Consider the following 26708-nt stretch of genomic DNA (forward strand, 5'->3'; position numbering starts at 1 on the left):
GGAAAATTGAGAAGGAGAGCCAATTTGGCGTAGTGGTTAAGTGCACAGACTCTTATCTGGAATGGCCTTGGGTCAGCCATAGCTCTCGCAGAGTTGTCCTTGAAAGGGCAGTTTCTGTGAGAGCTCTCTCAGCCCCATCTACCTCACAGGGTGTTTGTTGTGGGGAAGGAAAATAAAGGAGATTGTGAGCCACTCTGAGACTCAGATTCAGAGTGAAAGGTGGGATATAAATCCAGTATCATCTTGTAAGCCACTCTGGGTCTACATTAGGGAGAAAAGTGGGGTATAAATGAAGCAAATATACTTATTTGTACCCCCCCCCCCCCAATTCCATTTTTGAGAATGTTCTAAAATCTGAAATTACTGAAAGATGCATATAGCTAGTGTTTCCATATTTTAACTGTAAAGTCTGATCCTTTTCAAAATCTGGTATGAAAGACATCTGCTGCATCTGCTTTATTCAGTAGATTCAGAAAACAGAAAAGAAGCTGTTTCTATACAATAGGTTGGCCAGGTTCCTACTAAAATATGAAAAGTAGAATGTTTCAGAATTGAGATGTTACAGAAAACATTTCTAACTTTTAATGGCATCATGAGGTTTAGGAATGAGGAGCAAATATATACATATATATCTTCAAAAAAGAGACAAAGCAGAATACGAAAGAGTGTTACCAGATGAGTTATTCTTTCAATAATAGATTCTGAGGAACAAATATAGTATCAATCATTTGGGATGTTACAGAATTGAAGGATTTTCCATTTGTTACCTTCACATTGTGCGAAAGTCATTTCTTACAATGTATTTTGGAAAACACTGGTTCTCCAGTTTCTTTTTTATAGCTGGAAAGCTTGCCATAATTAATAACAATAAGCAACAAAATCTAAATGGTATCGCCCATAGTTATTTTGCTTTTGGTAGAAAGAAGCAGTTAAAGTACAGGAGAACACAGAGAGCTTTATACATTTACTGCAGCAGTCTAACAGTGCTGGAGAAGTGTGATATGAGCCTTCTCCCTGCCACCATGCAGAGATATGTCTCACTGCATTCAAACAATGGGTCTAGTTCATTCTGCAAACAATCTGTAGAGTGGTAGGAATGAAATCACATTGCTCTTCCACCACTGGTTATCTTGTTTAACTATCTTCCAAGAACCACGTAATTGCACTGCTTAGTGAGCACTTATCTGCAAAGCTGGAACACACTAAAGACACAAAATATATTCTGCCCAGCATAGTTTGACTAAGCATTTATTCTAAATGTGTACAATATATTGAAGTGTACTTTCAAATTACTCTCTTTTGAGAATGCTCAGATAGTATAACCATAATAAGGTATATGAGACGTCCTCCTGGCCTAGATGGCCCAGGCTAGCCCAGTCACATCAGGTCCTGGAAAGTAAGCAGGGTTAGCCCAGGTTAGTATTTGGACTGGAGACCACCATGGAAGTCCAAGGCCAATACATAGAGGCAGGCAATGGCAAACCACTCTGAAGTCTCTTGTCTTGAAAAACCCTACAGTTGTGACTTGATGGCACTTTCCAATACATATATGATGTAACGAAATGAGTGAAGGTCTCCATCCACACACTCATTTGAAACTTTTAATTGTTTTCCAGTGGAAATGTATTAAAACACTCATTTTAAAACCAGCCATTTGATATTTCTGTTGTAGCATCTGTTTTCTTAGGAGTGCTTTCATAAAACTATTTAGTCATTTTAAATAAACGTGCCACAAAAGTGCACTAAAAGGAGAATATACAGAATTATGATTCATGGCATAGCACAGTCAGTATATTAGTTGTTTCTGTTCTAAAGCTGAAACTGACCTTAACGAAAGTAAAATATAAAGATTACCTACATCTTCTTTTGTAGACAGAAGGTTTTCTGTCTATTGCGCAGTAGATTTAATACATCTCTAGAGACATTGAAAAAGCTTTCAGCATTTAAGAATTAGTAATTGCTTATCATGCTATTTAAACAAAATACAACTCAGCAATATGGAAGTCATAGGAGGGGAGAATTCTTCAGAGATAGAATTATCTCTTTATATTACATGAAACAAGATATTGAACAATTTTTAGACTATAGACAGTGAAACAGGAAAAAGTGTTTCAGAACAAAATGTGTGATTCTAAGGGAAGGTTGTCTATTTAACATTTTTGATCACAGAGAAATCAGGGAAACAACATCATTTATGAAATTAATGGTTAAATTAAATTCAGCATTCACAAGAAATAAATTAATGGAGTACTCCCAGAGCAACACAATTGTCTGTATAGCCAAAAAACACAGGAGGAAAAACCTCCAAATGGACTGGAGAAAAGCCAAGAGTGCACCTTGGACTACTTTTTTTAAAAAAGACCCCATCCACAGATAAAGATGCAAGCAAGGTATGCAATCTGTGTATATAGTTACAGACAAGAGGCTCAGCTATTGTCTGACAGATTTGATAAAATCAATCAAGAGCCATAAGAACAAGTTTTTAACAACCATAGTATACATAAAGTATTGTATCTCAGGGGAAACTAACCATCTCCCCCTTAGACATCTACTCTTCCACATTCTTTGAGCCTGAACAGAAGTAGTGAAGAGATTCATATCTTAACATGGCCACTGAAGTTCCTCCTAAAACCTTCAATTTTGTTATGATTTATTAGGGAAAAATCAATGTATGCAATATATCATTCAATTACAGAGTTCCCCAGTAAAGATCATATAGTCCAACTCTGTGAACAGAGGAAGAATTCATTTTATTGAACTACTCAGGAGGTATGTACTAAGTCTCCTATTACAATTATTCAATGAAGAAGGTTCTATATTTTTTCTAAGCAACATGATCCATTGCTGACAGGAAGATAACCATAAACATTTATCCTTCCTATGACCTAAGTCCACTGCATCTTGTCCTGCCCTCAATAACAATTGATCTTTGTGACGACCTTGTAGATATTTGAAGATGATTATATCCTCCTTTTGTCTTTTGTTTCTAAGAAATAGCTTCACAAGCAGCAAAGAGCAAAAACTCTGCACCTCTATTCCACCATCCCCAAATTATTTAATTTGCACAATGCAGAATTAGAATGTATATCTTGGGGAAAAGTTTAAATTAAAAGCAAGAGTTTTTAATTTAATTTAAAAGAATTTAAATTAAAAGTTATTTCAGAAAATGATTCTATAACATCATAAATACATTTAATTTTTAACATGGCCCATGGTTGCTTAATTCCAGAGACTGGTGCTCTGAACAGATGAGATACAGCCTTTTGCAAACTTTAGAATAGCCTTGAAGTCTGCAGAAAAATCTGAAATCTTAAAAATCAAAAACAAAGAAAGTGATCAGGGACTTAACACCCCTTCCCCAAATAAGAGAAGCTGTCTGTACCTTTAAGAAAATAATGCCCTCAATGGTCACAATGGGGGCTGCTGGCAGGCCTGTAGCTACAGTGGGGGTTGGGGGGGAAGGCCACTCCATTCAACCTCTTCCCCTTTCCATCTGTATGGCCCCTCCACTGGAAGGCCTCCAATCAGCCCCTTTGCTCACTGCCACTCACCGCTGCTCTGAACAAGTGCAGCATTGCTACTGTAGCATTGCTGTCGGTCTCCTCTCTGCTGTGTTGCTCAAAACAAGCAGCAGCTGCCACCACAGCTCCGATCAAGCAGCACTTTCTTTCTGGCTTGTGTGCTGGACATATTCCAATTGGGCCCCTACTATGGCTGGTCCTCCCCAGCGCTCATGCTCCAGGGACAGGACTCCTGGGATCACCTCGCCACACTGGCACAGAAGAATGCTGGGAAAGAGAGAGATCCTTCAAGCACTGGGGTGCTGAAGGAGGAAGCCTTTCTTGGAACAGAAACAAGCCCCTGCTAGCTTGAGGCTAGCAGCAGGGCCTTAAAATCCAAGGAGGGGAAGTTCCTTCCGGGAGGACAGGCAGGAGGCTTCGCTTTTGCCTGGCCAGAGAGACCAGCAGGGAGGGGCTTCAGATGTGGGAGAGAAGTCTACTTGCAGCCAGATCCCCCTGGAAGGTTTACTGAGTTAGACAAATGAAGGGGGGGGACTTGTCACTTTACTTGAAGCAGAGAAAATGTTTAGAGCCAAACTGGGTGGCCCCCTGGCCCCCTCAAACAAAAAATGCTGCCATAGCCCCCCCCCCATGAAATCCTGGTTACAGCTCTGGTTGCTAGGCAACCACAAGCCTTGTTTTCTGTCAATAAAATGGAGGAGGGGAGATGGCAGGGCCCTTTGTAAAGATATTTTGGCCTCCCAGTCCACTTCGGCTCTCCTTTCCTGCTACAGAGGGAGGACTCATCAGGGCAACTTATTACCATACAACTTTTACAATTTGGCCATATTTAATGGGGGAGAGGCTGCCAGGAAGAGGAAAGAAGGGAAAGCTGAGAGCCAATGTGATGTACCAGGCTAGGATATTGGAGACCAAGGTTCAAATCTCCATGCTGTCATGGAAGCTTGTTGGGTGACAATCTCTCCATCTATCTCACAGGGTTGTTTTGAAGGTAAAATGGAAGAGAGATGAATGTTATAAGCTACTTCGTGTTCCCCAGTGGGGGAATAGGTAGTATAAAAATGAAGTAAATAAGTAGCAAAGCTAAAAGAGGGGGTAGAAAAAAGAAAGTTGGTTGGTGAATATAAAGGAAAGGGGATGTAAGGGTTGCCAGGAAGAAAGACAGATGAAAAGCTGTGAGGAAAGGGTACAGGGGAGAAATGAAGTGACCCCTACAAGTTATTCTGGGTCCCTGTTTGTACATCATGATCCTGAATTGCTTGTAAAGAAAATCAAAATGCAACCAATTTAGGAGATAATATTTCTTTTGATAGCATTTGAGTAAGTTTTGCTCCATTACTTTTTATTTATTTATATTATATAGGGACAACAATGTCCATGATGCTTTACAGAACATATGACCTCAGTTCCTGGCCCTGAGGAGGTTATTACTATCTAATGTTTATATTAAAAAGACTAGAAAATGAGGTGAGACACATGGAGGTGAGGATAAACAATGGGAAAATTTGTTTTCATTCATATTACAGATATTTAGTTTTAGCAGGCTCAGTGAATTTGGCTTCAGAACTTTGTGAAATTAATGTTTTTAAAAGTGCATAAACTAATAAATTACATTTTTATATAAAATATGTGTATTGTTTAGATTTATGTACTGTTTATTAATAAAAATAAAAAGGTAAATCATATTTTTATATCAAATTTTTCTCTTTTCCATCTTTTCTAAGGAATTTAGGGTTCTCTGCCAATCCATTTAATCTAGTAGGATAGATTAAGCTAAAACAGCATGATTTCATGGCAGCAGCAATTTGAATTCTTGTTTCTGCAGACCTAGTCCAACCATTAATACTAAACTTCTCATTATTTATCTTATTTGAACTAAACTTCTCATGAGTGAGGGACAAATCAAGAGTGGGTTGATTATCCTTATGTGGTTTTTTTTTTTTTCAAAAAAATACTAGAACCTCAAAAATTGCCCAAACAATTTAGATTTATAAATACAAAGAATGTATTTAACGTGTATATAATCTCTATCCCAGCCAAGTATATACTCTTGCTTAATAGTATATAAATGCTGGATGAAACAAAGACCTACCTTGGTCCAGTGTCCTTTCCAATAACCTCTTAACCAGCAGGCACTAGGTGGACAACTGGGATTGTCAGTGGTTCACCATCTGCCCAGCTCTAGACTAAACTATCAAGTATACCTCATATTTTCAGCTGAATCTTCTGGCATTGGTGCAACAGTCTGAACAGCAGGGAGGTTCTTGCTGGTAGCACCATTCACAAAACTAGATGATGATGAAGAGGAAGAAGATCCTGAATCCACTGCACCTATTCCCAAAACAGAGTACATTTAGTCTGAAAAACTGTCAGTTTCTTAAAGGTGACACACACACACATCTATAAATATATATTACACTTACACAAAGCTCTTTTAATGTTAGTGTTTAATGGTAGTTTTTAGAATAGTAGATTAACGTTAGCTTTTAGAATAGTAGATTAATGTTCATTTATGGGATGCTCATTTTTAGAACAGCATTAGCTTTTGTTATCTGAATTAAATCATTCATATCTAATACTTTTAGCTTTTTTCTAAGAACCACTAATTTTCAAAATTCTTAACATTTTCCCCACTTTTACATCATGAACATATGAAGCTGCCTTATACTGAATCAGACCCTTGGTCCATCAAAGTCAGTATTGTCTTCTCAGACTGGCAGCAGCTCTCCAGGGTCTCAAGCTGAGGTTTTTCACACCTATTTGCCTGGACCCTTTTTTGGAGATGCCAGGGATTGAACCTGGGACCTTCTGCTTCCCAAGCAGATGCTCTACCACTGAGCCACCATCCCTCCCCCTCATCATATGGACTTAAAGTTAAAATATATTTTAGATAACGTATAAGGAGTATGGTACACATCATCATCTTTAAACACTTCTCTCATAAACCCATATTACATAAAAGTTTATACACTCCCATATTACTAGATATTAAGGGGCAAACCATACCAACAGATGACTCTCATTTTAATACATAAGATTGTCTTGCATTCTTAGCAATGGTTGGTGAATTAGGACTGGCAAATGTCAATGTCTAATTATTAAATTATTTCTGACTGACTGAACAATGATAGATCGAGATTTCCTTAATGTCTAGTCTGAAAAAAATGAACACTGAGAATTGCATTGATCCTCCCTTTCCAGTAATTGATCATATGCAATATGATCTATTGCAAATAGAAGCAATGGCCTTCAGTTTGCAAGTATACTTCATACAGTATTAAAATGAAGCTAATGGAGATTTATCTAAGACCAATAGTACTTACTTCATGGTTCACAGAGAGCCACATTCTCAGTTTACTGTGAACCAAAAGATCAACATGACTAGTGTATACCTTGTGTGCCATCCTGCCATAAATATACAATAACAGAGAGAGCTACACACAAACCCCCCCCCCCCTCTGTGCTATTATAACTGTAATGTTCAGTAGTCCTTCCATGTTTTACTTTAGTTCCAGGATACTAGAATCTGGAGCAGTTCCAGTCCAAGACAAACTGGATATTTTGCAGACGTATTCTCTGCCAGTGGTGTTTCTCCTGATCCAAAGAGAGTGGCATTCCCAAAACTGGAGACCCAAACACTTAATCTGAATTTAGAAGCTTACTTGGCCTTGCTACATACTGTGGTGCTTCATTCCCATCCTTGCAACCATTACTCATCGCTTAGGAAAATTCACTCACAAGAATTAAGCATGGAAGTAGACAGCTAAACATCAAGCTGCATTATCTCACTTCAAGACATTTCTCTCTAGTGATACAACAATGGCATATTTTGTTCCACAGAAAAACACTGAACTTATAGTGGATGCCAGCTTTGTGGGGCTTGGAGTGATACTGACTCAAATAGATCTGACTGGCAATGTATTCACATGCCATATACCAGAAAATCTCTCACCACAGTTGAGTGTCACTATTCACAAACAGAAAAAGAAGCTCTGGCTGTTGTTGCTTACTTTTCCCACATGTACCTATATAGATGTCAGTTTGCAATCATTACTGATCACAAGCCATTACAACCGATCTTCCCCAGTGTTTCATTCCAACCACCAGCTCATATTGAATGCTGGATGTTGCAACTGAAAGGTTATGATTACACATTGATGTGTCATCTTGGCAAGGGCAACCTGCAGATTAATCCAGATATTCCCAGACATTCTTGCATTCATACTTCAGTCATTCATACCTCACAGAACTTGCTGAAGCTCATGTTTTTTCTTCTTCTTACATCTCATGCCATTTCTAAAGCCACAAAACTACAGCAGGTTCAAGAAGCCACAAATGCAGATCGCTGTCCAGAACATGTAATTAAAATTGTCCAGAATGGCTAATCAGATGCTTTTTTCCAAGTGTCTAACACATTCAGACATGCTAGTGCTACCCAAGCTTTTTTTTTTTTTTGCATCTGGTAGGAATTGACAGTCACCAACACAAACCTGCTGCTACAGGCAATCAGGATTGTTATGCTTCGTAGTCAATGGGCGCAGACCATATCTTTAGTTTATGAAGAACTCCAAGGAGTGGGGAAATTTAAGCAACTTCTTTAGGAGAAGGTCTAGTTCCCAATGATGGACTCAGAAGTCATATGTTGTGTCCAGTCTTGTATCCTTTGTCAAGTAGCAGTACTGGACCATGAAATTCCACCCACACAGCCACTCTGCGTCCTCATCCTTGGGTAGAAGTCAGTGTGGACTTTCGTGACCTCCCCTCCAGCTCATATTTGCTTGTAGTCATGGATGACTATTCCAGATTTCCAGTTGTTGAACTGATCACTATTACATCAGCAGTGTCTCTCATAATACAACTGGACAAAGAATCTTCAGCATTTGGAATGCCACAGGTGGTGAGAAGTGACAATGGGCCACCATTCAGCAGCACACTTCTTGCACAATTTGCTGAATATCATAGGGAAATTAATGCCTTGACATTTATTTCTTACCATCTAAGTTTTAAAATTGTTTCTGAGTTCATTTTCAAATTCAGATGTAAAATCCATATTTTATTTATTCAGGGCACCAATGTTTCCTTATAAATTTCTCTTTTTAAAATTTTGAGTATCACATTGCCTTTCAAAATGTCTTTGGTCTAATAATTCTCTCTTCCTGTTTAGGCATTCTGTTTTCTACCACTGAAAATTCAGTATATTTCTTTTCATTCTCATTCCAGTTTCGGGATCCAATTACATATTTCAGTCAGAAAAGCTTCAAGTCTCCTTTTAAAATATTTTAAACCTCTTTCATTAAAAAGTCATAGTCACTAACACATCTTCCAATTATTCTTCTTGCAGCTCCCTTATTAATTATATTTATTTAATGTTTGAGCTTTATCTATATATACAATCTAACAACTTCACTTGCTGTGTTCAGGAAGTTGTGTTTTATTTCACAGTGCATTTAGTAAAAGGAAAACATTTTGGCAGGTCTGGCTGCATTTGTAACTTGTACATTCTGTTTAACTTGTAATGTACACGTTTTGGGAAAATCCTGCAACTTTTTGTTACTTACTATTTGCATTAATGCAGGAGAGGCCATTGCACTGACCATCTGCCAGGAATAGCCAGACAGTGACCACGCGGCATTCACTACACCGGGAGAGGAGAGGCTATGTATTGCGCATACACTTTCCCTGGGGGGGTAGGATACCCAGAGGGAGCCCACCCCCCCACCCCCCTCTCCTGCATTACTGCATCCGTAGCAACACCTTCTCGCTGGTCCCCCCTGTTTTTCACAGAGTTTGCTACGTCATGGTGCGACCGAATTGTCCGGCGGTATAACCGGATGGGCAGGCTGGGCCCACCAACCTTGCCAGCCTAAGAGAAGGAAAACTCTAACATCAAACCCGGGCAGATAGAGCTCATTAATGTAACACCTACCACCTGGAGGACTCGCTGCCGGCGTCCCGGCTTACTGGGCCATGGCAGATGACCCCCAGGTGAAAGGGTGGAGCCAGTACAGCGCACACTGGGCTTCACCTAAAAAATTCCTCTGCGCAGGCCTGAAGGGCATATCCACATACACAACCCACAACGCATCAAGTCCTGCAGCGATGGGCAAGGGGCGAAACGGCAGGTGGAAGGTGCCACTGGAAGCCGCAGTCCCGATCCTGCATGTAGGCGGTTCAGGGTATTGGTCGCCTGATGCTAACCCGGAGACGAAAGCATTTTTCGGCAGCACCCTGAACGACCAAGCAGCCTTATCTAGGGGCAGCACTGCTTGCTCCACACGGAGAGGGGCCTAGAAAAGGTGGCCTAAACAAAGCTCGTCTCCTCCACCCCAGTTGGCTAGCCGCGGTCAACGGGCATCCTTACTTGCGGTCGAAAAATAACAACAAAGAAAAGGCATGCACCTGCCTCACAAAGTGTGCAAAGACTAAAGCTTGCGTGTTGGAACATCAGAACCATGCTTGACACAGTAGACAGTGGTCGCCCTGAACGACGCTCTGCTCTAGTTGCCCATGAACTTCTCAGGTTGAATATCGACATAGCAGCTCTCAGTGAGGTCCGTTTCCCTGAGGAAGGTAGTCTTCAAGAACACGGTGCTGGCTATACCCTCTACTGGTCAGGTAAGTCAAAGGCTGAGAGCCGCCTTTCTGGCGTTGGCTTCATGGTCAGGAACTCCATTGCCTCCAAACTCGAAAACCTGCCAACAGGTCACTCAGATCGCATCATGTCCATGCGCCTCCCACTTCAAAACAAGCAGCATGCAACACTCTTCAGTGTGTATGCCCCAACCCTTCAAGCAGATCCTGCAGAAAAGAACAAGTTCTATGCTGATCTACACAACCTCGTACGGAAGACCCCTACAGAGGACAAGGTGATCATCCTTGGCGACTTCAATGCCAGAGTAGGTAAAGACTCGGAAGCCTGGAAAGGAGTACTTGGCAAACACGGCATTGGCAACAGCAATGACAACGGGCGCCTCCTGCTAGAATTCTGCATGGAGCACCAGCTCACCATCACCAACACTATCTTCCAGCAGAAGAACAGTCTGAAGACAACCTGGATGCACCCACGGTCCAAGCACTGGCACCTTATCGACTACATTCTGGTGTGCCAGAGAGACCTTTGAGATGTCTTACACACCCGAGTAATGCCCAGTGCAGAATGTCATACGGATCATCGTCTTGTACGCTGCAATCTCCGTCTTCACTTTAAACCCACACCCAGGAGAGGAGGTATCCCTCGGAGGAAGTTTCAGGTTGGCAGTCTCCAGTCAGCCGAAGTTAAAGCTGCCTTTCAGGCAAAACTCCAGTCAAGAATTGAGGACCCCAGTTGGCCCACAGACCCTTCTCCAGAAGCACTCTGGGAACACCTAAAAACTACTGTCCTGCAGATCTCTGAAGAAGTCCTCGGGTTCTCCACAAGGAAGAACAAGGACTGGTTTGATGAGAACAATCAAGAGATCCAAGATTTACTGGCGAAAAAGAGATCTGCCTACCAAGCACATCTTGCTCAGCCCTCCTGTCCTAGGAAAAAAGCAACCTTTCGCGCTGTATGTAGCAACCTCCAGTGCAAGCTTCGAGACATTCAGAACGAGTGGTGGACCAAGCTTGCTGAGAGAACACAGCTGTGTGCAGACACTGGTGATTTAAGAGGGTTCTACGAAGCCCTGAAGGCAGTATATGGTCCATCATATCAGACTCAGAGTCCCTTGCGTAGTGCAGACGGCCAAGTGCTCCTCACAGACAAGGCATCCATATTGAACCGGTGGTCGGAGTATTTTCAGGTTCTCTTCAGTGCCAACCGCGTAGTTCAAGATTCAGCAATTCACCTCACCCCACTTCAACCAGTGAAAACAGAGTTGGATGAGAATCCCACTCTAGAAGAGACTGATAAAGCCATCAAGCAACTGAAAAGTGGCAAGGCAGCAGGAGTTGATGGAATTCCACCAGAGATCTGGAAGCATGGGGGCACAGTACTACATAGTTCACTTCACAAAGTACTTGTCACCTGCTGGGAACAAGGCAAATTACCACAGGACTTTCGCGATGCAATCATCATCACCCTATACAAGAACAAAGGGGAAAAGTCAGACTGCTCCAACTACCGGGGGATAACCCTGCTCTCCATCGCAGGCAAAATCCTTGCCAGAATACTCCTGAACAGACTGGTGCCCGCCATTGCAGAAGAACTCCTCCCAGAGAGCCAGTGCGGCTTCAGAGCTAACAGGAGCACCACCGACATGGTATTTGTTCTCAGGCAGCTCCAAGAGAAATGCAGGGAACAAAACAAGGCTCTGTATGTGACTTTTGTCGACCTTACCAAAGCTTTCGATACCGTTAGCAGGAAAGGCCTGTGGCAAATCTTGGAACGTTTAGGATGTCCCCCAAGGTTCCTCAGCATGATCATCCAGCTACACGAAGACCAACGAGGCCAAGTCAGACACTGCAACGACCTCTCGGAGACCTTCCCAATAGGCACAGGTGTAAAGCAAGGCTGCGTTCTCGTGCCAACTCTCTTTACGATCTTCTTTAGCATGATGCTTCAAAGAGCCGCAGTAGATCTAGATGATGACGATGGTGTCTACATCCGCTATCGCACCGATGGCAGCCTGTTCAACCTGAGGCGACTAAAGGCCCACTCCAAGACAATGGAAAAACTCATCCGAGAGCTACTGTTTGCTGATGATGCTGCACTCGTCTCCCACTCGGTATCAGCTCTGCAGCATATGACGTCCTGCTTTGCAGAGGCTGCCAAGCTATTCGGCCTAGAAGTTAGTCTGAAGAAGACAGAATTCTCCACCAGCCTGCACCCCAGGAAGATTATCACCCTCCCTGCATCACTGTGGGTGAATCAGTTCTGAAGACAGTCCAGCAGTTCAGCTACCTGGGGTGCATCATCTCCTCAGATGCTAAGATCGAAAAGGAGATCGACAACAGGCTGGCAAAGGCAAACCGTGCCTTTGGCCGACTGCACAAAAGAGTGTGGAGCAACAAGCATCTGAAAAAAGGCACAAAGATCAATGTTTACAAAGCGGTTGTGATGACAACCCTCATCTACAGCTCCAAATCGTGGGTTTTATACCGTCATCACCTGCGACTCCTTGAGCGCTTTCATCAGCGCTGCCTTCGCACCATCCTCAACATCCACTGGAGTGACTTTGTGACCAACACTGAAGTTCTCAAGCGGGCGGAGGTTACCAGCATCGAGGCACTGCTGTTGAAGACGCAGCTGCGCTGGGCAGGGCATATTTCTAGGATGGAAAACCACCGCCTTCCCAAGATTGCCCTGTATGGCGAACTCTCCACCGGCCATCGAAATAGAGGGGCACCAAAGAAGAGGTACAAGGACTCCTTGAAGAAATCCCTTGGCACCTGTCGCATCAACCATCACCAGTGGTCTGACCTAGCCTCAGATCGCAAAGCATGGAGGCACACCATCCACCAGGCTGTCTCTTCTTTTGAGAACGCACGCATAGCTGGTCTTGAGGACAAAAGGAGATTGAGGAAGAATCGCACTGCTACAGCACCAACCCTAAATCAGACTTTTCCCTGCAGCCACTGTGGCCGGACCTGCCTGTCCCGCATTGGTCTTGTCAGCCACCAGCGAGCCTGCAGCAGACGTGGACTATTGCACCCTTCTTAAATCTTCGTTCGCGAAGCCAAGCCGAGAGATTTGCATTAAGTAAAAGGACATAAGACAGGATATAAATATTTTAAATATGTAAATTCCATTAAATTCAGTCTCTTACAACTAATGATCTCTTATTATAAAATGCTGTACTGTTATACAAAAAAATTAGTCATATATCTAAACCCAGACACATGAAAAATAATTTGAGTAATGAAATAAAAATAGTTTATTAATGGTCTAGCTGGTAGATCAAAAGTCTTAAACTTTTTGTTACATTAGTTTTTCATCAATTCAAGTAAAAGGAAGCAAAAAGAAAATTCTCATCTTGCCAGTTTAACTAGAACGCAAATACAGTGGGAATGCTGGCTGACAAAGTAGCCTATTAGCGCTCCTGCCTAACACCATATTCTTGTATTACCAACAATTATCGACCAAGGGACAAACATGCTGTTATTTATTTATTTATTTAGTACATTTTTACCCTGTCCTTTCTCCAAGGAGCTCAAGGTGGTGTACATATTTGAATGAATGCCTCATGACTATTTAGCCTTGCCATAAGATAAGCAAATGAAGACAAAGTCAATATAAAATGAAAAACAATGTATTTAAAAGACTTATCCCAATGTGTGACAAAATTTTAAAGGGCAGATAAAATGCCACACACATTTAATACACTGATGATTATAAAACTATATACTAAAACATGGAATAGCAACTGAGTCACAATAAAAAGCAATAATATAAAAAATATTATAATCCCAGCACAACTTTGAAGGCAGTGCAGTACAGCAACAGGTTATGAAATGTTTTAGCCAATTTCTCTTCACAGCAGAATTTATATGAAACGGTTTTGTCATGAAAGATCAAGAGAGAACAACCTCAACAGACCAACATGCTAAAGATATTTAAGAAATAAAGACATTTTTTATACCAAAAGAGCTACAAAAACTGCACCAAACATCTTTTTCTCCAATGAAATTCTTTCCTCAGTAGGAACCCACCTACATGAGGCTGAGAAATAATTTTTTAAAAAAATCTGGAACACTATGTCAGTTTAGAGCAGGAGTGGGGAACCTTTTCTCTGCCAAGGGCCATATGAAGATTTATAACATCATTCGCAGGCCATAAAAAATTATTAACTTAAAAAACAGTGCTCTGCCAAGGGAGAATGATTCAGGCCAGCAAAATTAATACAAATAATTGTTTTTCTATTTGAAGTCACATGGAGAGAGCCTAATCTGGCACACATACAAACACACCCCCAGCTCGCCACCCTAGGCAAATGCATAGGTTCAGGACTTTTTTGTAAAAAAAGGGCAATGGCTCAGTGGTAGAGCATCTGCTTGGTAAGCAGAAGGTCCCAGGTTCAATCCCCGGCATCTCCAACTAAAAGGGTCCAGACAAATAGGCATGAAAAACCTTAGCTTGAGACCCTGGAGAGCCGTTGCCAGTCTGAGTAGACAATACTGACTTCAGTGGACCGAGGGTCTGATTCAATATAAGGCAGCTTCATATGTTCATAAACTCAGCAGGAACTCAGTAGCATATTAGACTGCATCCCCTAATATTAGCATATTAGGTTGCACCATCTGGGATAATCAAGTGCAAACTGAACAGTGACAGTAACTTTTTCAGGCCCTACAGCAATTCTGGCCAGCCAGCCAGGCCCCAGAGAGGCTGCCACACAGTACATCTGGGCCCTGTGATCCCTGCCTGACCCTGGGGAGGCTGCTGCACAGCATGGCTGGGCCCCACAATCCTCGCTGACCAGCCAGGCCCCAGGGAGGCTACCACATGGCTCAGCTTGGCCCAGCAATCCCCAAGGGCCACACCAAGTGACCTTGAGGGCCGCATATGGTTCTTGGGACAGAGGTTTCCCATCCCTGGTTTAGAGCTCAGCAATGTTTTAGAAATAACACTAAGCTTAAATATTGTTTGAAAACTTCAGCTGGTCCAGAATTTGGAAGTTAGCCTATTAACAAGGACTAGACATCAGGAACTCATCACATTGATTTATGAATTAGTAATTGCACTGTTCTATGAATTATTTTAAAGGAATCTGTCAGTCATCAGATAAGCCGGTATGGTGCACTAGTTGGAATGTTGCAATATCTACTGAAGACACAAGTCTGAATCCCCACTTTGCCAGACGTTACTGGGTATCCTTGGAACAGTCACTAGGAATGGGCACAAACCTTGCCACAAATCTAATTTCATGATAAACATGGCCAGTTTGTGGGTTCACGAACCAAGGTTTGTGCCATCCCACTGCCACAATCCTCCCAGGTGGTTCTGGGAGGTTCATGACAGCAGGCATGCTCGTGTTGCTGCTGGGGCTTGGTGAAGGCATTTAAAGAGACCATGGTCTCTTTAAATGCCTTATCCAAGCTGCACCATGACTCAGCAAGTGAACACAAAAGACATTTAAATGCCCTCTAAGTCCACTTGTGAATCGTGCTGTCATTAAATAGCTTTTGCAAGATGCACCCTTAAAATGACTTCTGCAAGCTACATGCAGCATGCGAGTGACGTCCAAGTGGACTTGGACATCACTGATGTGCTGTGTCACAAACAATAAACCAGCTCATTAAACAGGATGGAGGTTCATGGTTCCTGAAACCCCACTAACCACGAACTTTCATGAACCTCCATTTTCCCAATTCTTGTCCATCCCTACCAGTCACACACTCTCAGCCTAACCTAACTTAGACAGCAGGTTGTTACAAGGATAAACTGGAGGCAGAGAAAATGTTTTAAGCCACTATGGATCTCCAGTGAGGAGAAAGGTGGAGTAAAAATTAAATACTAATAAAATGCCATCAGAAGAGAGATGGGCAGTTACCAAAGAAAGGTTCTTTTATCCTGATTAGGTTCTTTTATCTCTCTCAAACAAAATCATATAGACTCTGGGTTTTAATCTGATTAAAATTCTGATTAAATGTCTAGTTGTTAAATTCTGTGCATTAAATCTTAAATTATGAAAATCACATTTTAAAAGTTCTTAAATTTGAATTTTTATTACTGTACTTTATGTCTGATTAAACTCTATTCTAGTCTTAAAACTGTAATAAACAAACAAAACATGTGGACACCAGATTGTCCTATTCACCCAAGCTCTCATTCAAAAATATTCTATATGAAACACACACCTTAGAACACTATGCTAACCCATTCATATGCATTAAATAAACAGCATGATTTTATACTCCTAAAATTAAAATACCTGCTGCTTACATATGAAAATTCACCATTAAAATCCTTAATACTGACCTTAGAACAAACCAGTAGACAAGTTCCCCCTTTAAGACCAACTACGTTTTATTCAGAAAGTAAGCTTTCGTATGACCTAAGCGGACTTCATCAGACAAAATGATCTGATTTTGTCTATTTGTCTGAGGAAATCTGCTTAGAGCATATAAAAGCTTACACTCTGAATAAAACTTAGTTGGTCTTAAAGGTGCACTTGTCTACTGGTTTGTTCTATTGCTTCAGACCAACATGGCTGCCCGCTTGGATCTATCTTTTATAGAACAGTTTCTTTTTTCCCCCTTACAATGCATTTGCAACATCCTTTCAGACTACTAGAAATAGAAAAGATTTGGGGAGACATCTAGTGTCTCTAATGACCCAAGTAAAATCTTCCCCTTGCAGTAAATCTGTTCATCATGAGGTACTGCATAGCACTAGCGCCAACTAAAAATCTCTGGGAAAGATTAAAAAGTGGATAGTGTTTTGGATGTATTAGCCACCCAGGCCAAACTATGCTAAAATAACTACAGATGTTGTTACTGGCTTATGTTTGAAATTAATATACAATACACAAAGAGCAAATGCAAAGACGTGAAAGAAAACAATACTATGTACCTCCAGTGCTGCTAGCAGAAAGCAAGTAACCATCCATTGTCCTAATTAAAATATGCCTACAATATCCTTGATTAACAATTCTCTCCTTAAATATATTAGAATGCATAATTTTGGGTAAACATTTATTTATTTATTTTTATATCCTGTCCATTCCTGCAACGCAGGTTCAAGGCAGGTTACATCATAAGTAAAACAGTTAAAGTAATAAGAATGAGACAATCAAATAGAACAGCAAATAAAATACAGTATAGCTTAAAAATCCTGCCTCCACAGCAGCGACCTATTGATCCAAAGACTGTTGGATCCCATATCAATGAAGTGGGCGGAGGGGAGAGGACAATAACAGATGATGCTCCCTGCCTCAGCTGAAGGTCTGGTGGAAGAGCTTCATTTTACAAGTCCTGTGGAACTGAAGCAAATTCCACAGGGCCCAGATCTCAAAAGGAAGCTCATTCCACCAGGCCAGAGCCTGGGCTGAAAAGGCAAGGCAGACATCCCTGAGACCAAGGATCACCAAGAGGTGATGGGTTGTTGATCTCTGAGACCTAGGGGGCTCACATGGGGAGAGGCGGTCGTGAAGGTATGCTGGCCTCTGGCCACATAAGGCCTTAAAGGTGAGTATCAATACCTTGAACCAGATTCAGTACTCAACAGAAGACAGTGCAGTTCACACAGCACAGGATGGATCTGTGCCTGTAAAGGCAACAATGTCAACATCTGTGCTGCTGCATTCTACACAAGCTGGAGTTTCCAGAGCAGGGTCAAAGACAGCCCCACATAGAGAGGTTACAATAGTCCAGCCTGGAAATGATTGTGGCATGGGTCACTGTGGCCAGGTCATGGGGGCTGAGATACAGGTCCAACTGCCAGGTCTACTTCAGATAAAAAAAGGCCGATCTGGCAGTGGTGGTAACCTTGGCCTCCATAGACAAAGAGGCATCCAGGAATACTCCAGGCTCTTCACCTCCACTGATGGTACCAATCGAGCCCCATCAAAGGATCCCTAATCCCATTCTCCCACAACCCAGGCACAGGACCTCTGTCATCAATGGATTCAGTTTCAGCCGGCTCTGTTGCAACCATCCAGCCACAGCCTGTAATGCTCTATCCAGTTCCTCTAGGGCATAGCCCAGGCAGACATCGATTAGCAGATAGAGCTGGGTGAATAGATTAGTAGATAGATCTGCAGCCCATATCTCCAGGTGATCTGAGTGAGGGGGCACACTTAGATGTTAAATAAGATTGGAGAAAGAACACTCCACATTCTAATGGGTGCTGATGGGATAGTTCTCCCCTGAGCATCACCCTCTGTCCCTGACCTTGGAAAGTGGAGGTCAGCTACTGTAAGGCTAGCCCCTGAATCCACACTTATTGGGTTATACTCTAGCACTCTGCTCAGCTAACATTAGTATGTTCCTCTTGCATGGAATGAAAGCCCCTTGTACTACAGGAATACCGTTAACGGTCAGCCAAGCAAAATGTTAGGATACAACTAATTTTAATTAATTCTCTATATTCCTTTATTTATTTAAAATATTTTACATCCCACTTTCCCCCAAATAGGTTCAAAGTGACAAAGTGTATAAGTGGTATCCATAACAAATCAAAATCCACACAATCTGACAAACTAATTCAGCTCCCCAACAAAACACCCAACTTAAAAAGCCATTACCAAAAAGGCCCAAGAAACAGGGGTGGCTCAGTGCCCTCTGCCACACACCCCTGCACAAGTATCATCATATCCAGTTTAAGTTGAGCTGCTTGTTAAGTTGCCTTCGACCTGAGCCAGGTGGTGAATATGTAAGAGGAATGCCTCATCCCGTGCTGCTCACTGAATGGAAGCTGAGCTGCTTTTGCAGCTGCTCTGGATCTGAACCAAACAGCAGGGAGTGAGAATGCACCTCCCATGCTGCCCCACAGAACACAACACAATTTTGCACTAGACCTTTAATCCTGGTTTAGGCCTGTCCCCAAGATGACATTCTACACAAAAATAATAGAATCACATAATTGGTTTCTCTGATTTTCTGATTCTAGTGTAGAATGTCAGTTGGGGGACAGGGCTAAACCAGGATTAAAGGTCTACTCCTCAGGAGATATTGTTTTGATGAGGCACAGACACTCACACATCATTGCATCTTTTTGTTATCACAAATGAAACTGCTCTTTTGAGAAAGAAAAATAAAATCTAATATAGGATACCATCTTTCCCACTAGACTAAACAGGTGCTTTAATCCCGCATCTGTCTGCCAAATAATTACTTTTAAACAGGGCATATATGTGTGAAATTCTGTACGAACTGGTCTAAATATCCCATGCAATACACAACACAGGATTAACCTTACAACTTGGGCCTATGATAAACAGGTTGCTTACCTGTGACTGGTGATCTTCAAGTAGTCATCTGTGCGTTTACACCTGTGGTGATTGATGGTGCCTGCACTGGCTCTGACAATAATTGTAAAGCTTCAAACAAGGATTCTCACACCCTGATGCTGAGCATGCTCGGGAACTCCACCACGCATGCCCAGAGAAAGACATGCCCAGAGAATCCCAGTAGTTCCACCTGACTGCTGAGCAACCCAGAATGAGATTAATAACTAGGCTGACAGCAGTGGGGAATGATAGGAGGGTGGTGTAAATGCACAAATGACCATTTGAAAATCACCAGTTACAGGTAAGCAACCTGTTTCTCTTCTTCGTGGTCTCTGTGCTTCACACTTGTGGGAGAGTAGCAAGCTGAATCATACCTGGAGGTTGGTGCTGGCAGGAATCAGTTGCAGCTGAATTGGAGAACTGATTGACCAACAAGCACTCAATGATGGCATCAGACATCCATCATGTAGTATCATACAAATGTGCCAGGAGTGGACCATGAAGCTGCCTTGCAGATCTCATGAAGTGGAACACCCTTCAAGAAAGTGGTTGAAGCAGCCATAGCCTTGATTGAGTGAGTCTTGTCACTTGCAAGTAACGCAGTTTGATCATTTCAAGCAGCCATTTAGAGATACACTGCGGCAGGGGGGGGACCTTTGAAACCCTGATGATGCTCTGCATAAGTGACAAAAAGATGTGGCAACTTTTGGAAGGGGCATGTCCCTCTCACTGTTAAGAAGGAACTGGTGGGATCCTAGTTCCCTCCTCTGGGCATGCACAGTGGAGTCTCCTGGCATGCTCAGTATCAGGGCACGAGAATCCTCATTTGGAGTTTTACAATCACTGTCAGAGCTGTCAATCCTCACAGGTGTGAAGCACAGAGACCACAAAGAAGATTATATGATTTTGTGCATTTCCACCCTATTTAGATCTTATGCCCACACATGGTCATCTAGCAATCTTGGAGGTGGGGCAGGAAGGTGGTATCTCAATGGTCAGAATGACTGCCTGATCTAGGCCAATGTAATCACAGTACTTGGAATATAAGTGCTATTTTTAGAAAACTACAAAGAAGGGAATTGGCAATTTATTCCCTAATTCTCTATACATATTAGAAGAGCTGCCAACATATCTTGGAAATATTTTAAAATTTAACTTGCTTACCCAATCTAATATGTCTTAGAGGAATTTTACTATAATTGTCACAGATGATAAATAAATTCACAAAGGTGAATAATAACAGAATGGGCTGAAACCAAGGATTCCTTTACACAATATCAAGTCTTCCTCTATTTGATGAAATCTTTCATTGGAAGATTTTTCACTTAGCAAGGAATATGTCACAACTTCTCCTGTGCCACCACCAAACGCTAAGAACAAACTCCTTATGATAGAATGACAAGACTGAGAGAGGGACACCACCCTAAGTAGAAGACCAAGAAGCTCAAGGTGCAGTTGACACCAATGAACTCCCTCCAGACCCAGAGCTCCTGGATCCCAGAGAGTCCCAGTTGAAGGACCTGACCCAAAGGCTCAGTTCCAGATGCTGCTGCCAATAGCATCCTGTCTTAAAGGGCCAGATTCTGGACCACTAGTCTTCCAGATTCCTCACCACTCACAGGCAGGAGCAGCAGAGTTAGCAGGCCCATGAGGAGGCTGCTCACCATCAACGACCAGGGTAGTGGCTCACATTCCAGCTACTAAGCCAGATCACTGCCTAAGCACATACAGTGCATTGCAAGACGGGGGCTCAGTCAAAGCCCTGGTTGCATGAAGCCCAGAAACAGGCTGAACCTCTTGCTCTCCAGGATATTTAAGCCTTGGGCTAAACCTAGAGTCTTGCTAGTCCAACCAGTTTATATGGCCTATGTGCTTCTACTCTCCCTGTAAACAACAACCCAGCTAAGCCCTCAGCCTCCATGTTGATCTGAAGGATGGACCAAGTCTCCAGCTATATACATGTCCCTGCTCCTGGGGAGTTTATAGTCCAGGACCCCATTTCCACTGCCAAAGCCAGAACAGTCGTTGGATCTGATCCATTACTATGAAGGTGAGCAGTTTACATGTGGTGTATAACACTAAATAGCTTTCCAGATAATCTTTATAATAATCAAGTCCCATATAAATTGGTTTATTTAGAGCAGTGATCTACAGCCTTTCCAGATCTAGGGACCACTTTAACCTCTAGTTGGCAACATGGGATCATCTAAACTGCAATCAACTGATATCATAGTCATGTGACAGGAAGAGCACCAGTTAGGACCTCAATGGTCTCAAGGCAAGGACACAGTGGGCAACAGGGAAAAAAAGCTAAGAACAAGGAACAAAGGCTGAATACAAGGAGATATAGTATTGTAAGGAAAAAGGCATGGATTAGAGACTTCGAGGAATCTTTTTCTCTGATAGTGGCCTCATTTTGTCATTCACTTGTATACAAAGAGAGGCAGCAAATGTGGCACCCTTGTAATTTGTGTACATGCAGTAGCAACAGCTTCTTCCAAAAAGCAGCAAAAAAAGGCGGGGGGGGGGTATCTATAAGGTCTTACAGTCCAGCAAGTGGAATTCTGTGACCTACTTGAGATTCCAGACCCATGGGTTGAGCACTACTGTAGAGTCACAGAGTTAGAAGAAAAATTGAAGCACTTTTGCACACAACCAAGAGAATTCCACACCCCCCCCCCCCAATTTCACCTTGTCCCAGTATCCATGGCTATTTATATCAGAGTAGTGGAGCACAAATCCTCATAGTCAAAGGTGGAGAAGAAACTGTAGCAGCCTTTTTTTCAGCACAGATTTAGGCCTGGAATGCTGCTGTATCAGGTTTTATGTATTACTCATATCAAAGGTTATGTTTGGAACTGATCTTTGCAGTGTGAAACAAAAATAAGGAGCTACCTTAAATCAACAGAAATAATTGGCCTACCTACCTCAGTAAATTTATATAATCTCCCCTACATCTGATAATGAGATATTAGTCATGAATTACAACAATGATGCTATCTCGTGTATAAAAGACATTGCACGTTGATTGTTATTACAAATATACATTAGACATAAAAAGATTTTTAAAACAAGAGAAAATGACAAAGTTCACAAAAATATCTAAAGACAATACCTGTTGTATTAATCATACTTTTTGGTGTAGCTCCTGTGGCAGCAAATATATTAGGTGTATTACTTGGTGGCACTCCACCTCCAGTTGTGGCAGCTCCAACTGTGGTCACAGCTAAGCTTCCAGGGGGAGGTTTCTTTACAGGTACTACAACACTTCTGCAAAGAAAGAGATTAGACCCAGATCAGAAAAGGTTGCAGAACAGCAGTGCTTTGTACTCCTTCCCTGGGAAAGAAAGCTCTGATATCTCTGACCCCAGCCTCTATCTCTTCTCTTATAAAGACATATCAATTATCTCAGAACATGAGCACCTCAGTGATAAATACGTATTGATAGTTTTTCAGGTGATCTGAAGATGTATATCACTTCCAATTTCTTGACATTGCCCAGATCTCATAACCATGGTTATTGCTTCTCATATACAGACATGGTCAACATTGGCTCTGAAACAAAACTGTAATCTTTTTAATAGCTTTGAACAGAATATATAAATGAAAACAACTGAATCTTGCAGCATATGCTTACACCTATTATAATCATTATTATTGCACCATTGATACGTCGAGCCATTTATCTTATACTAGCTGGGGGATGTATGGAAGGAGTGGAGGCAACTGATACTACCAACTGCAGAATTAGAGTTTGCTTTCAGATTGTTATACTGTTTTATTTTATGAATCTGATTTTAACTTTGTATTATTGATTCTTGTTTCCCACTCAGAGCCCATTCGGGAAAGGGTGGGCTATAAATCGAATATAATAAATGAATGAATGAATGAATGAATGAATGAATGATATATTATACTACAGCATGGATGCAGGACAAATAATTAGATATGATCTGCAACATTAACCATGTTATGGCTCACTCTTACACCATGGCTATTTTTTGTAAGTAAAATTTGTAAAAGCTACCAACTCCATCAAATTCACGTTTGTAAACATAATTGAAAAGCTCAGAAGGTGTGCTGATTCTTCCTTAGTAAGCTTTGTTCTACATTTAATAATCCTGTGCTATATTGAAAGGAGCTGTGTTGTGCCAGTGTAGCAACACTTACAGAGTGGCATTTCCCCACCCCCCTCCAATTGATTTCAATTTTCCACTGCAGACCGCTGGCTTTACTACCATGGCACGAAAGTTCCCTGACCAGGGCCCAACAGTAGAATCTCTCTGTTGAGCTCTAGATCCATGAGCTTTGTTCAGCTCTCAGTATTTGGATCTAACCCTCTGTCTCCACCAATTTATGCTGAAAAGACATTAAGCTAAAGGGTAATTTCACAAATTTCCAGCAAGATTCTTTGCTTCTTGAAGGAATTTGGGTTGGTATGTAGGCCAGTTTTAGCAACAAGTTACATATTATTATTTTTTATTTTATTCGATTTATATCCCGCCCTACCCCACCGAGGCGGGCTGTTGGGGACACTCCGAGAATGCCATTAAAATCCAATTCATTGTTAGTAATATGCTGACTTGGCTGATTTGGCCTTTTGTATACACGCCACAATAACCATGAGACCAGATTACTGTTATGTATTCTACACTGGTTGATCTCTAAATCCAACCCAGAAACTCCAGTTAGCACAGAACACCACAGTATTGACTGTTACCAGAAAGCCCTTAATGGCCTTGGATCTAAATACCTGCAGGATTGCCACTCGCTCTATGCTCTGCCACAACAGCTTCACTCATCTACCAGCCTGCAAATGGGTAATACTGGCAACTGCCCATGTATGCACATATTCTGTTTGTGGCTTCTCATGTTTTGGAGTAGCCTGCCTGAGAAGGTCTGGAAGGTTCTCAACACTTCTGTCATTCCCCAGAACATGCAAAACAGAAATGTTCAGGATGACATTTTTATAAGGGGATTAGAATAGGAAGGTAAGTAAGGATGTCTTCAACCAAACACTGTAACTGCAAGGAAATACTAGGGATTCACCTTAGTTTGTGAAAAGAATAATCCCTGTATGCGAAGTAAAATGATCTGGCATGGTGCTGTTAACACTGCATGATGGGGGGGAGGGCTGTCCTACTCTGTTCTAAATCATAGTACTTAAACACTAACTACATATATATAATTATATAATATATATATGAACTGAATAAGTGAAAACGGTCAGAACAACTAAACTTCAATTATACTTAACACAGAAACTGAATGGTTTCAGGAAAAATGGGTACTATGAGAGTTTTCTATTTATATAAAGGCTTAAAACACAGAAGATGCTGTGTCTAATGGCAGAAGCAAATTTACTGTGTATATTTTACATTAAAAAACAATGAAATAAAAATATTACATAGAGGTATTTCTGACAGAATATAGAAAGATAGAATCACAGAGTTGGAAAGGGTCATACAGACTAACTAGTCCAACCCCCTGCTCAATGCAGGATCAGCCAAGAGCAAGGGTGTCAAACATGCAGCCCGAGGGCTAAATCAGGCCCCCAAAGGGCTCCTATTAGTGTGTACCTAGTGTCTGTCCTTTATAAAGTGTATATCTCTGCTATCTAATCATAAATAGGTACACACATGGCCCAGCCCAACCAGACATGTCTCAGTCCAACAAGGTCTCATTTATGTCAGATTCAGCTCTCATAACAAATGCGTTGGACACCCCTGGCTTAGAGCATCCCTGACAAGTGTTTGTCCAGCCACCGCTTAAAGACTGCCAGTGAGGGGGAACTCATCACCATCCTAGGTAGCTGATTCCACTGTTGAAACAACTCTTACTGTATAAAAGTTTAGTTCCTAATATCCAGCCAGTACCTTCCCACCCTTAATTTAAATCCATTATTGCAAGTCCTATCCCCTTCTGCCAACAGGAACAGCTTCCTGCCCTCCTCTAAGTGACAGCCCTCCCAATACTTCAAGAGAGCAATCATGCCCCTGCTTAGCCTCCTCTTCTCCAGACTGAACATTACCAAGTTCTTCAACCTTTCCTCATAGTGCTTGGTCTCCAGACCCCAATATAATATTTAAACTTAATCATTTAATTCATGGTTGGTAAAGCATATGCTTAGAGCCCTTCAGATATTTCTGATGGAAAAACTGCAGTTAAAATCCAAAAGTCCCACTGAATTACCTACATTGGATTGGGTATACCATTTTTTCCTCTCCCTTTCCCTACTCACATGCACTGCAAAAGCTTCTGAAATTCTTTTGAATTTAAAATATCATTGGCAGATGTATAAGTTTCTTATTTATTTTATATAGAATATATTTAGTACTGTGATTTAATAGTTCCCCTTTGGAGATGAGATTAAAATCATGCATAAATGTCAACAGAGGCAGGATTACACAGATTTAGTGACTTTTACATAAAATGCTAATTTAAATGAAGATAATTTAAAATGACTCTCATATAAGTACTATGGAAAGGACATTTTTTCCCAATATGAATGAACATTACTTTATATACAGCTAATAGTGGCAGCTGAGAATAGTCAAATTAATACTGAGATCATTCAGAGCATCTAGAGGTTAGCCTATACACTATAAGCAGCTTCTTACTGTTCTTGGAGGGTTAAGAGAAAGAATATATATTCATTCCAGGCATTCATCCTAGGAAGTGTTGCAAGTCTAATAGAAATGGTTGCTCAGTATGTGCTTCTACAAATATTACCTGCATATTATTTTCAAGAAATTTTCTGATGTTCTGATGAGTCATAACTTGGTGAGTTCAGGCCCCAGGGTCTAAGAAATCTGTTTATATTGTTCATAATGCAATTATAGCTATTTTAAGATAAGAGGCAGAAGGCAACAACATATTGAAGCTGATTGAAATATGCAGTTGTCCAGAGCACTTGTGGGGAGAAGAGGTCTTTAAAAAGCTGCTCAGAGCTTCAGAATTTGTAGTGAAATTTTTGATGTTGTCACTCTCAATCTATTGAACGGCTGACGGACAATCAAACCCGTCTGGCTAGCTGGCAGCTCATTTTGCTGGCAGGTGGCAAACAATTAGACACACCAATTTGTGCCTCCTGATGACATTAAAGCATGAAACTAAGTTGTATGCAGGGCCTAGTGATTTGTGTGAAAGCATTTCAAAAATAATACTCTTTGCCGTGGCAACTCATTTCAGACTGCCACCTTCCATTATGGCTTTGAGTAGTGAAGACGACAGACTTGAGTTACGTGCAGTGCAAGGGCGCTTCTGTTCAATCCGTCATCAGCGCCCCCCGAGACCTCAATCCCTCCTTTCATCAATATCA

The 26708-nt window shown here is 41.6% G+C and overlaps 1 protein-coding gene across 8 annotated transcripts in view; it reads right to left on the minus strand.

Moving 5' to 3' along the window:
- NBEA (neurobeachin) overlaps nt 1-26708 on the minus strand; it is a 581951-nt gene that overhangs the window by 397068 nt on the left and 158175 nt on the right. For 7 of the 8 annotated variants that reach the window (XM_060234688.1, XM_060234693.1, XM_060234692.1 and 4 more), the window contains 2 exons: nt 22503-22657; nt 5726-5852 (listed from right to left, as the gene is read on the minus strand). In XM_060234688.1, coding sequence (XP_060090671.1) covers nt 5726-5852; nt 22503-22657 — 282 coding nt within the window. The remainder of the gene's footprint in view (nt 1-5725; nt 5853-22502; nt 22658-26708) is intronic. The other variant, XM_060234689.1, reaches the window with a different exon arrangement.

Source organism: Heteronotia binoei, chromosome 3, assembly GCF_032191835.1.
Source record: "Heteronotia binoei isolate CCM8104 ecotype False Entrance Well chromosome 3, APGP_CSIRO_Hbin_v1, whole genome shotgun sequence".
NCBI classification, from domain to species: Eukaryota; Metazoa; Chordata; class Lepidosauria; order Squamata; family Gekkonidae; genus Heteronotia; species Heteronotia binoei.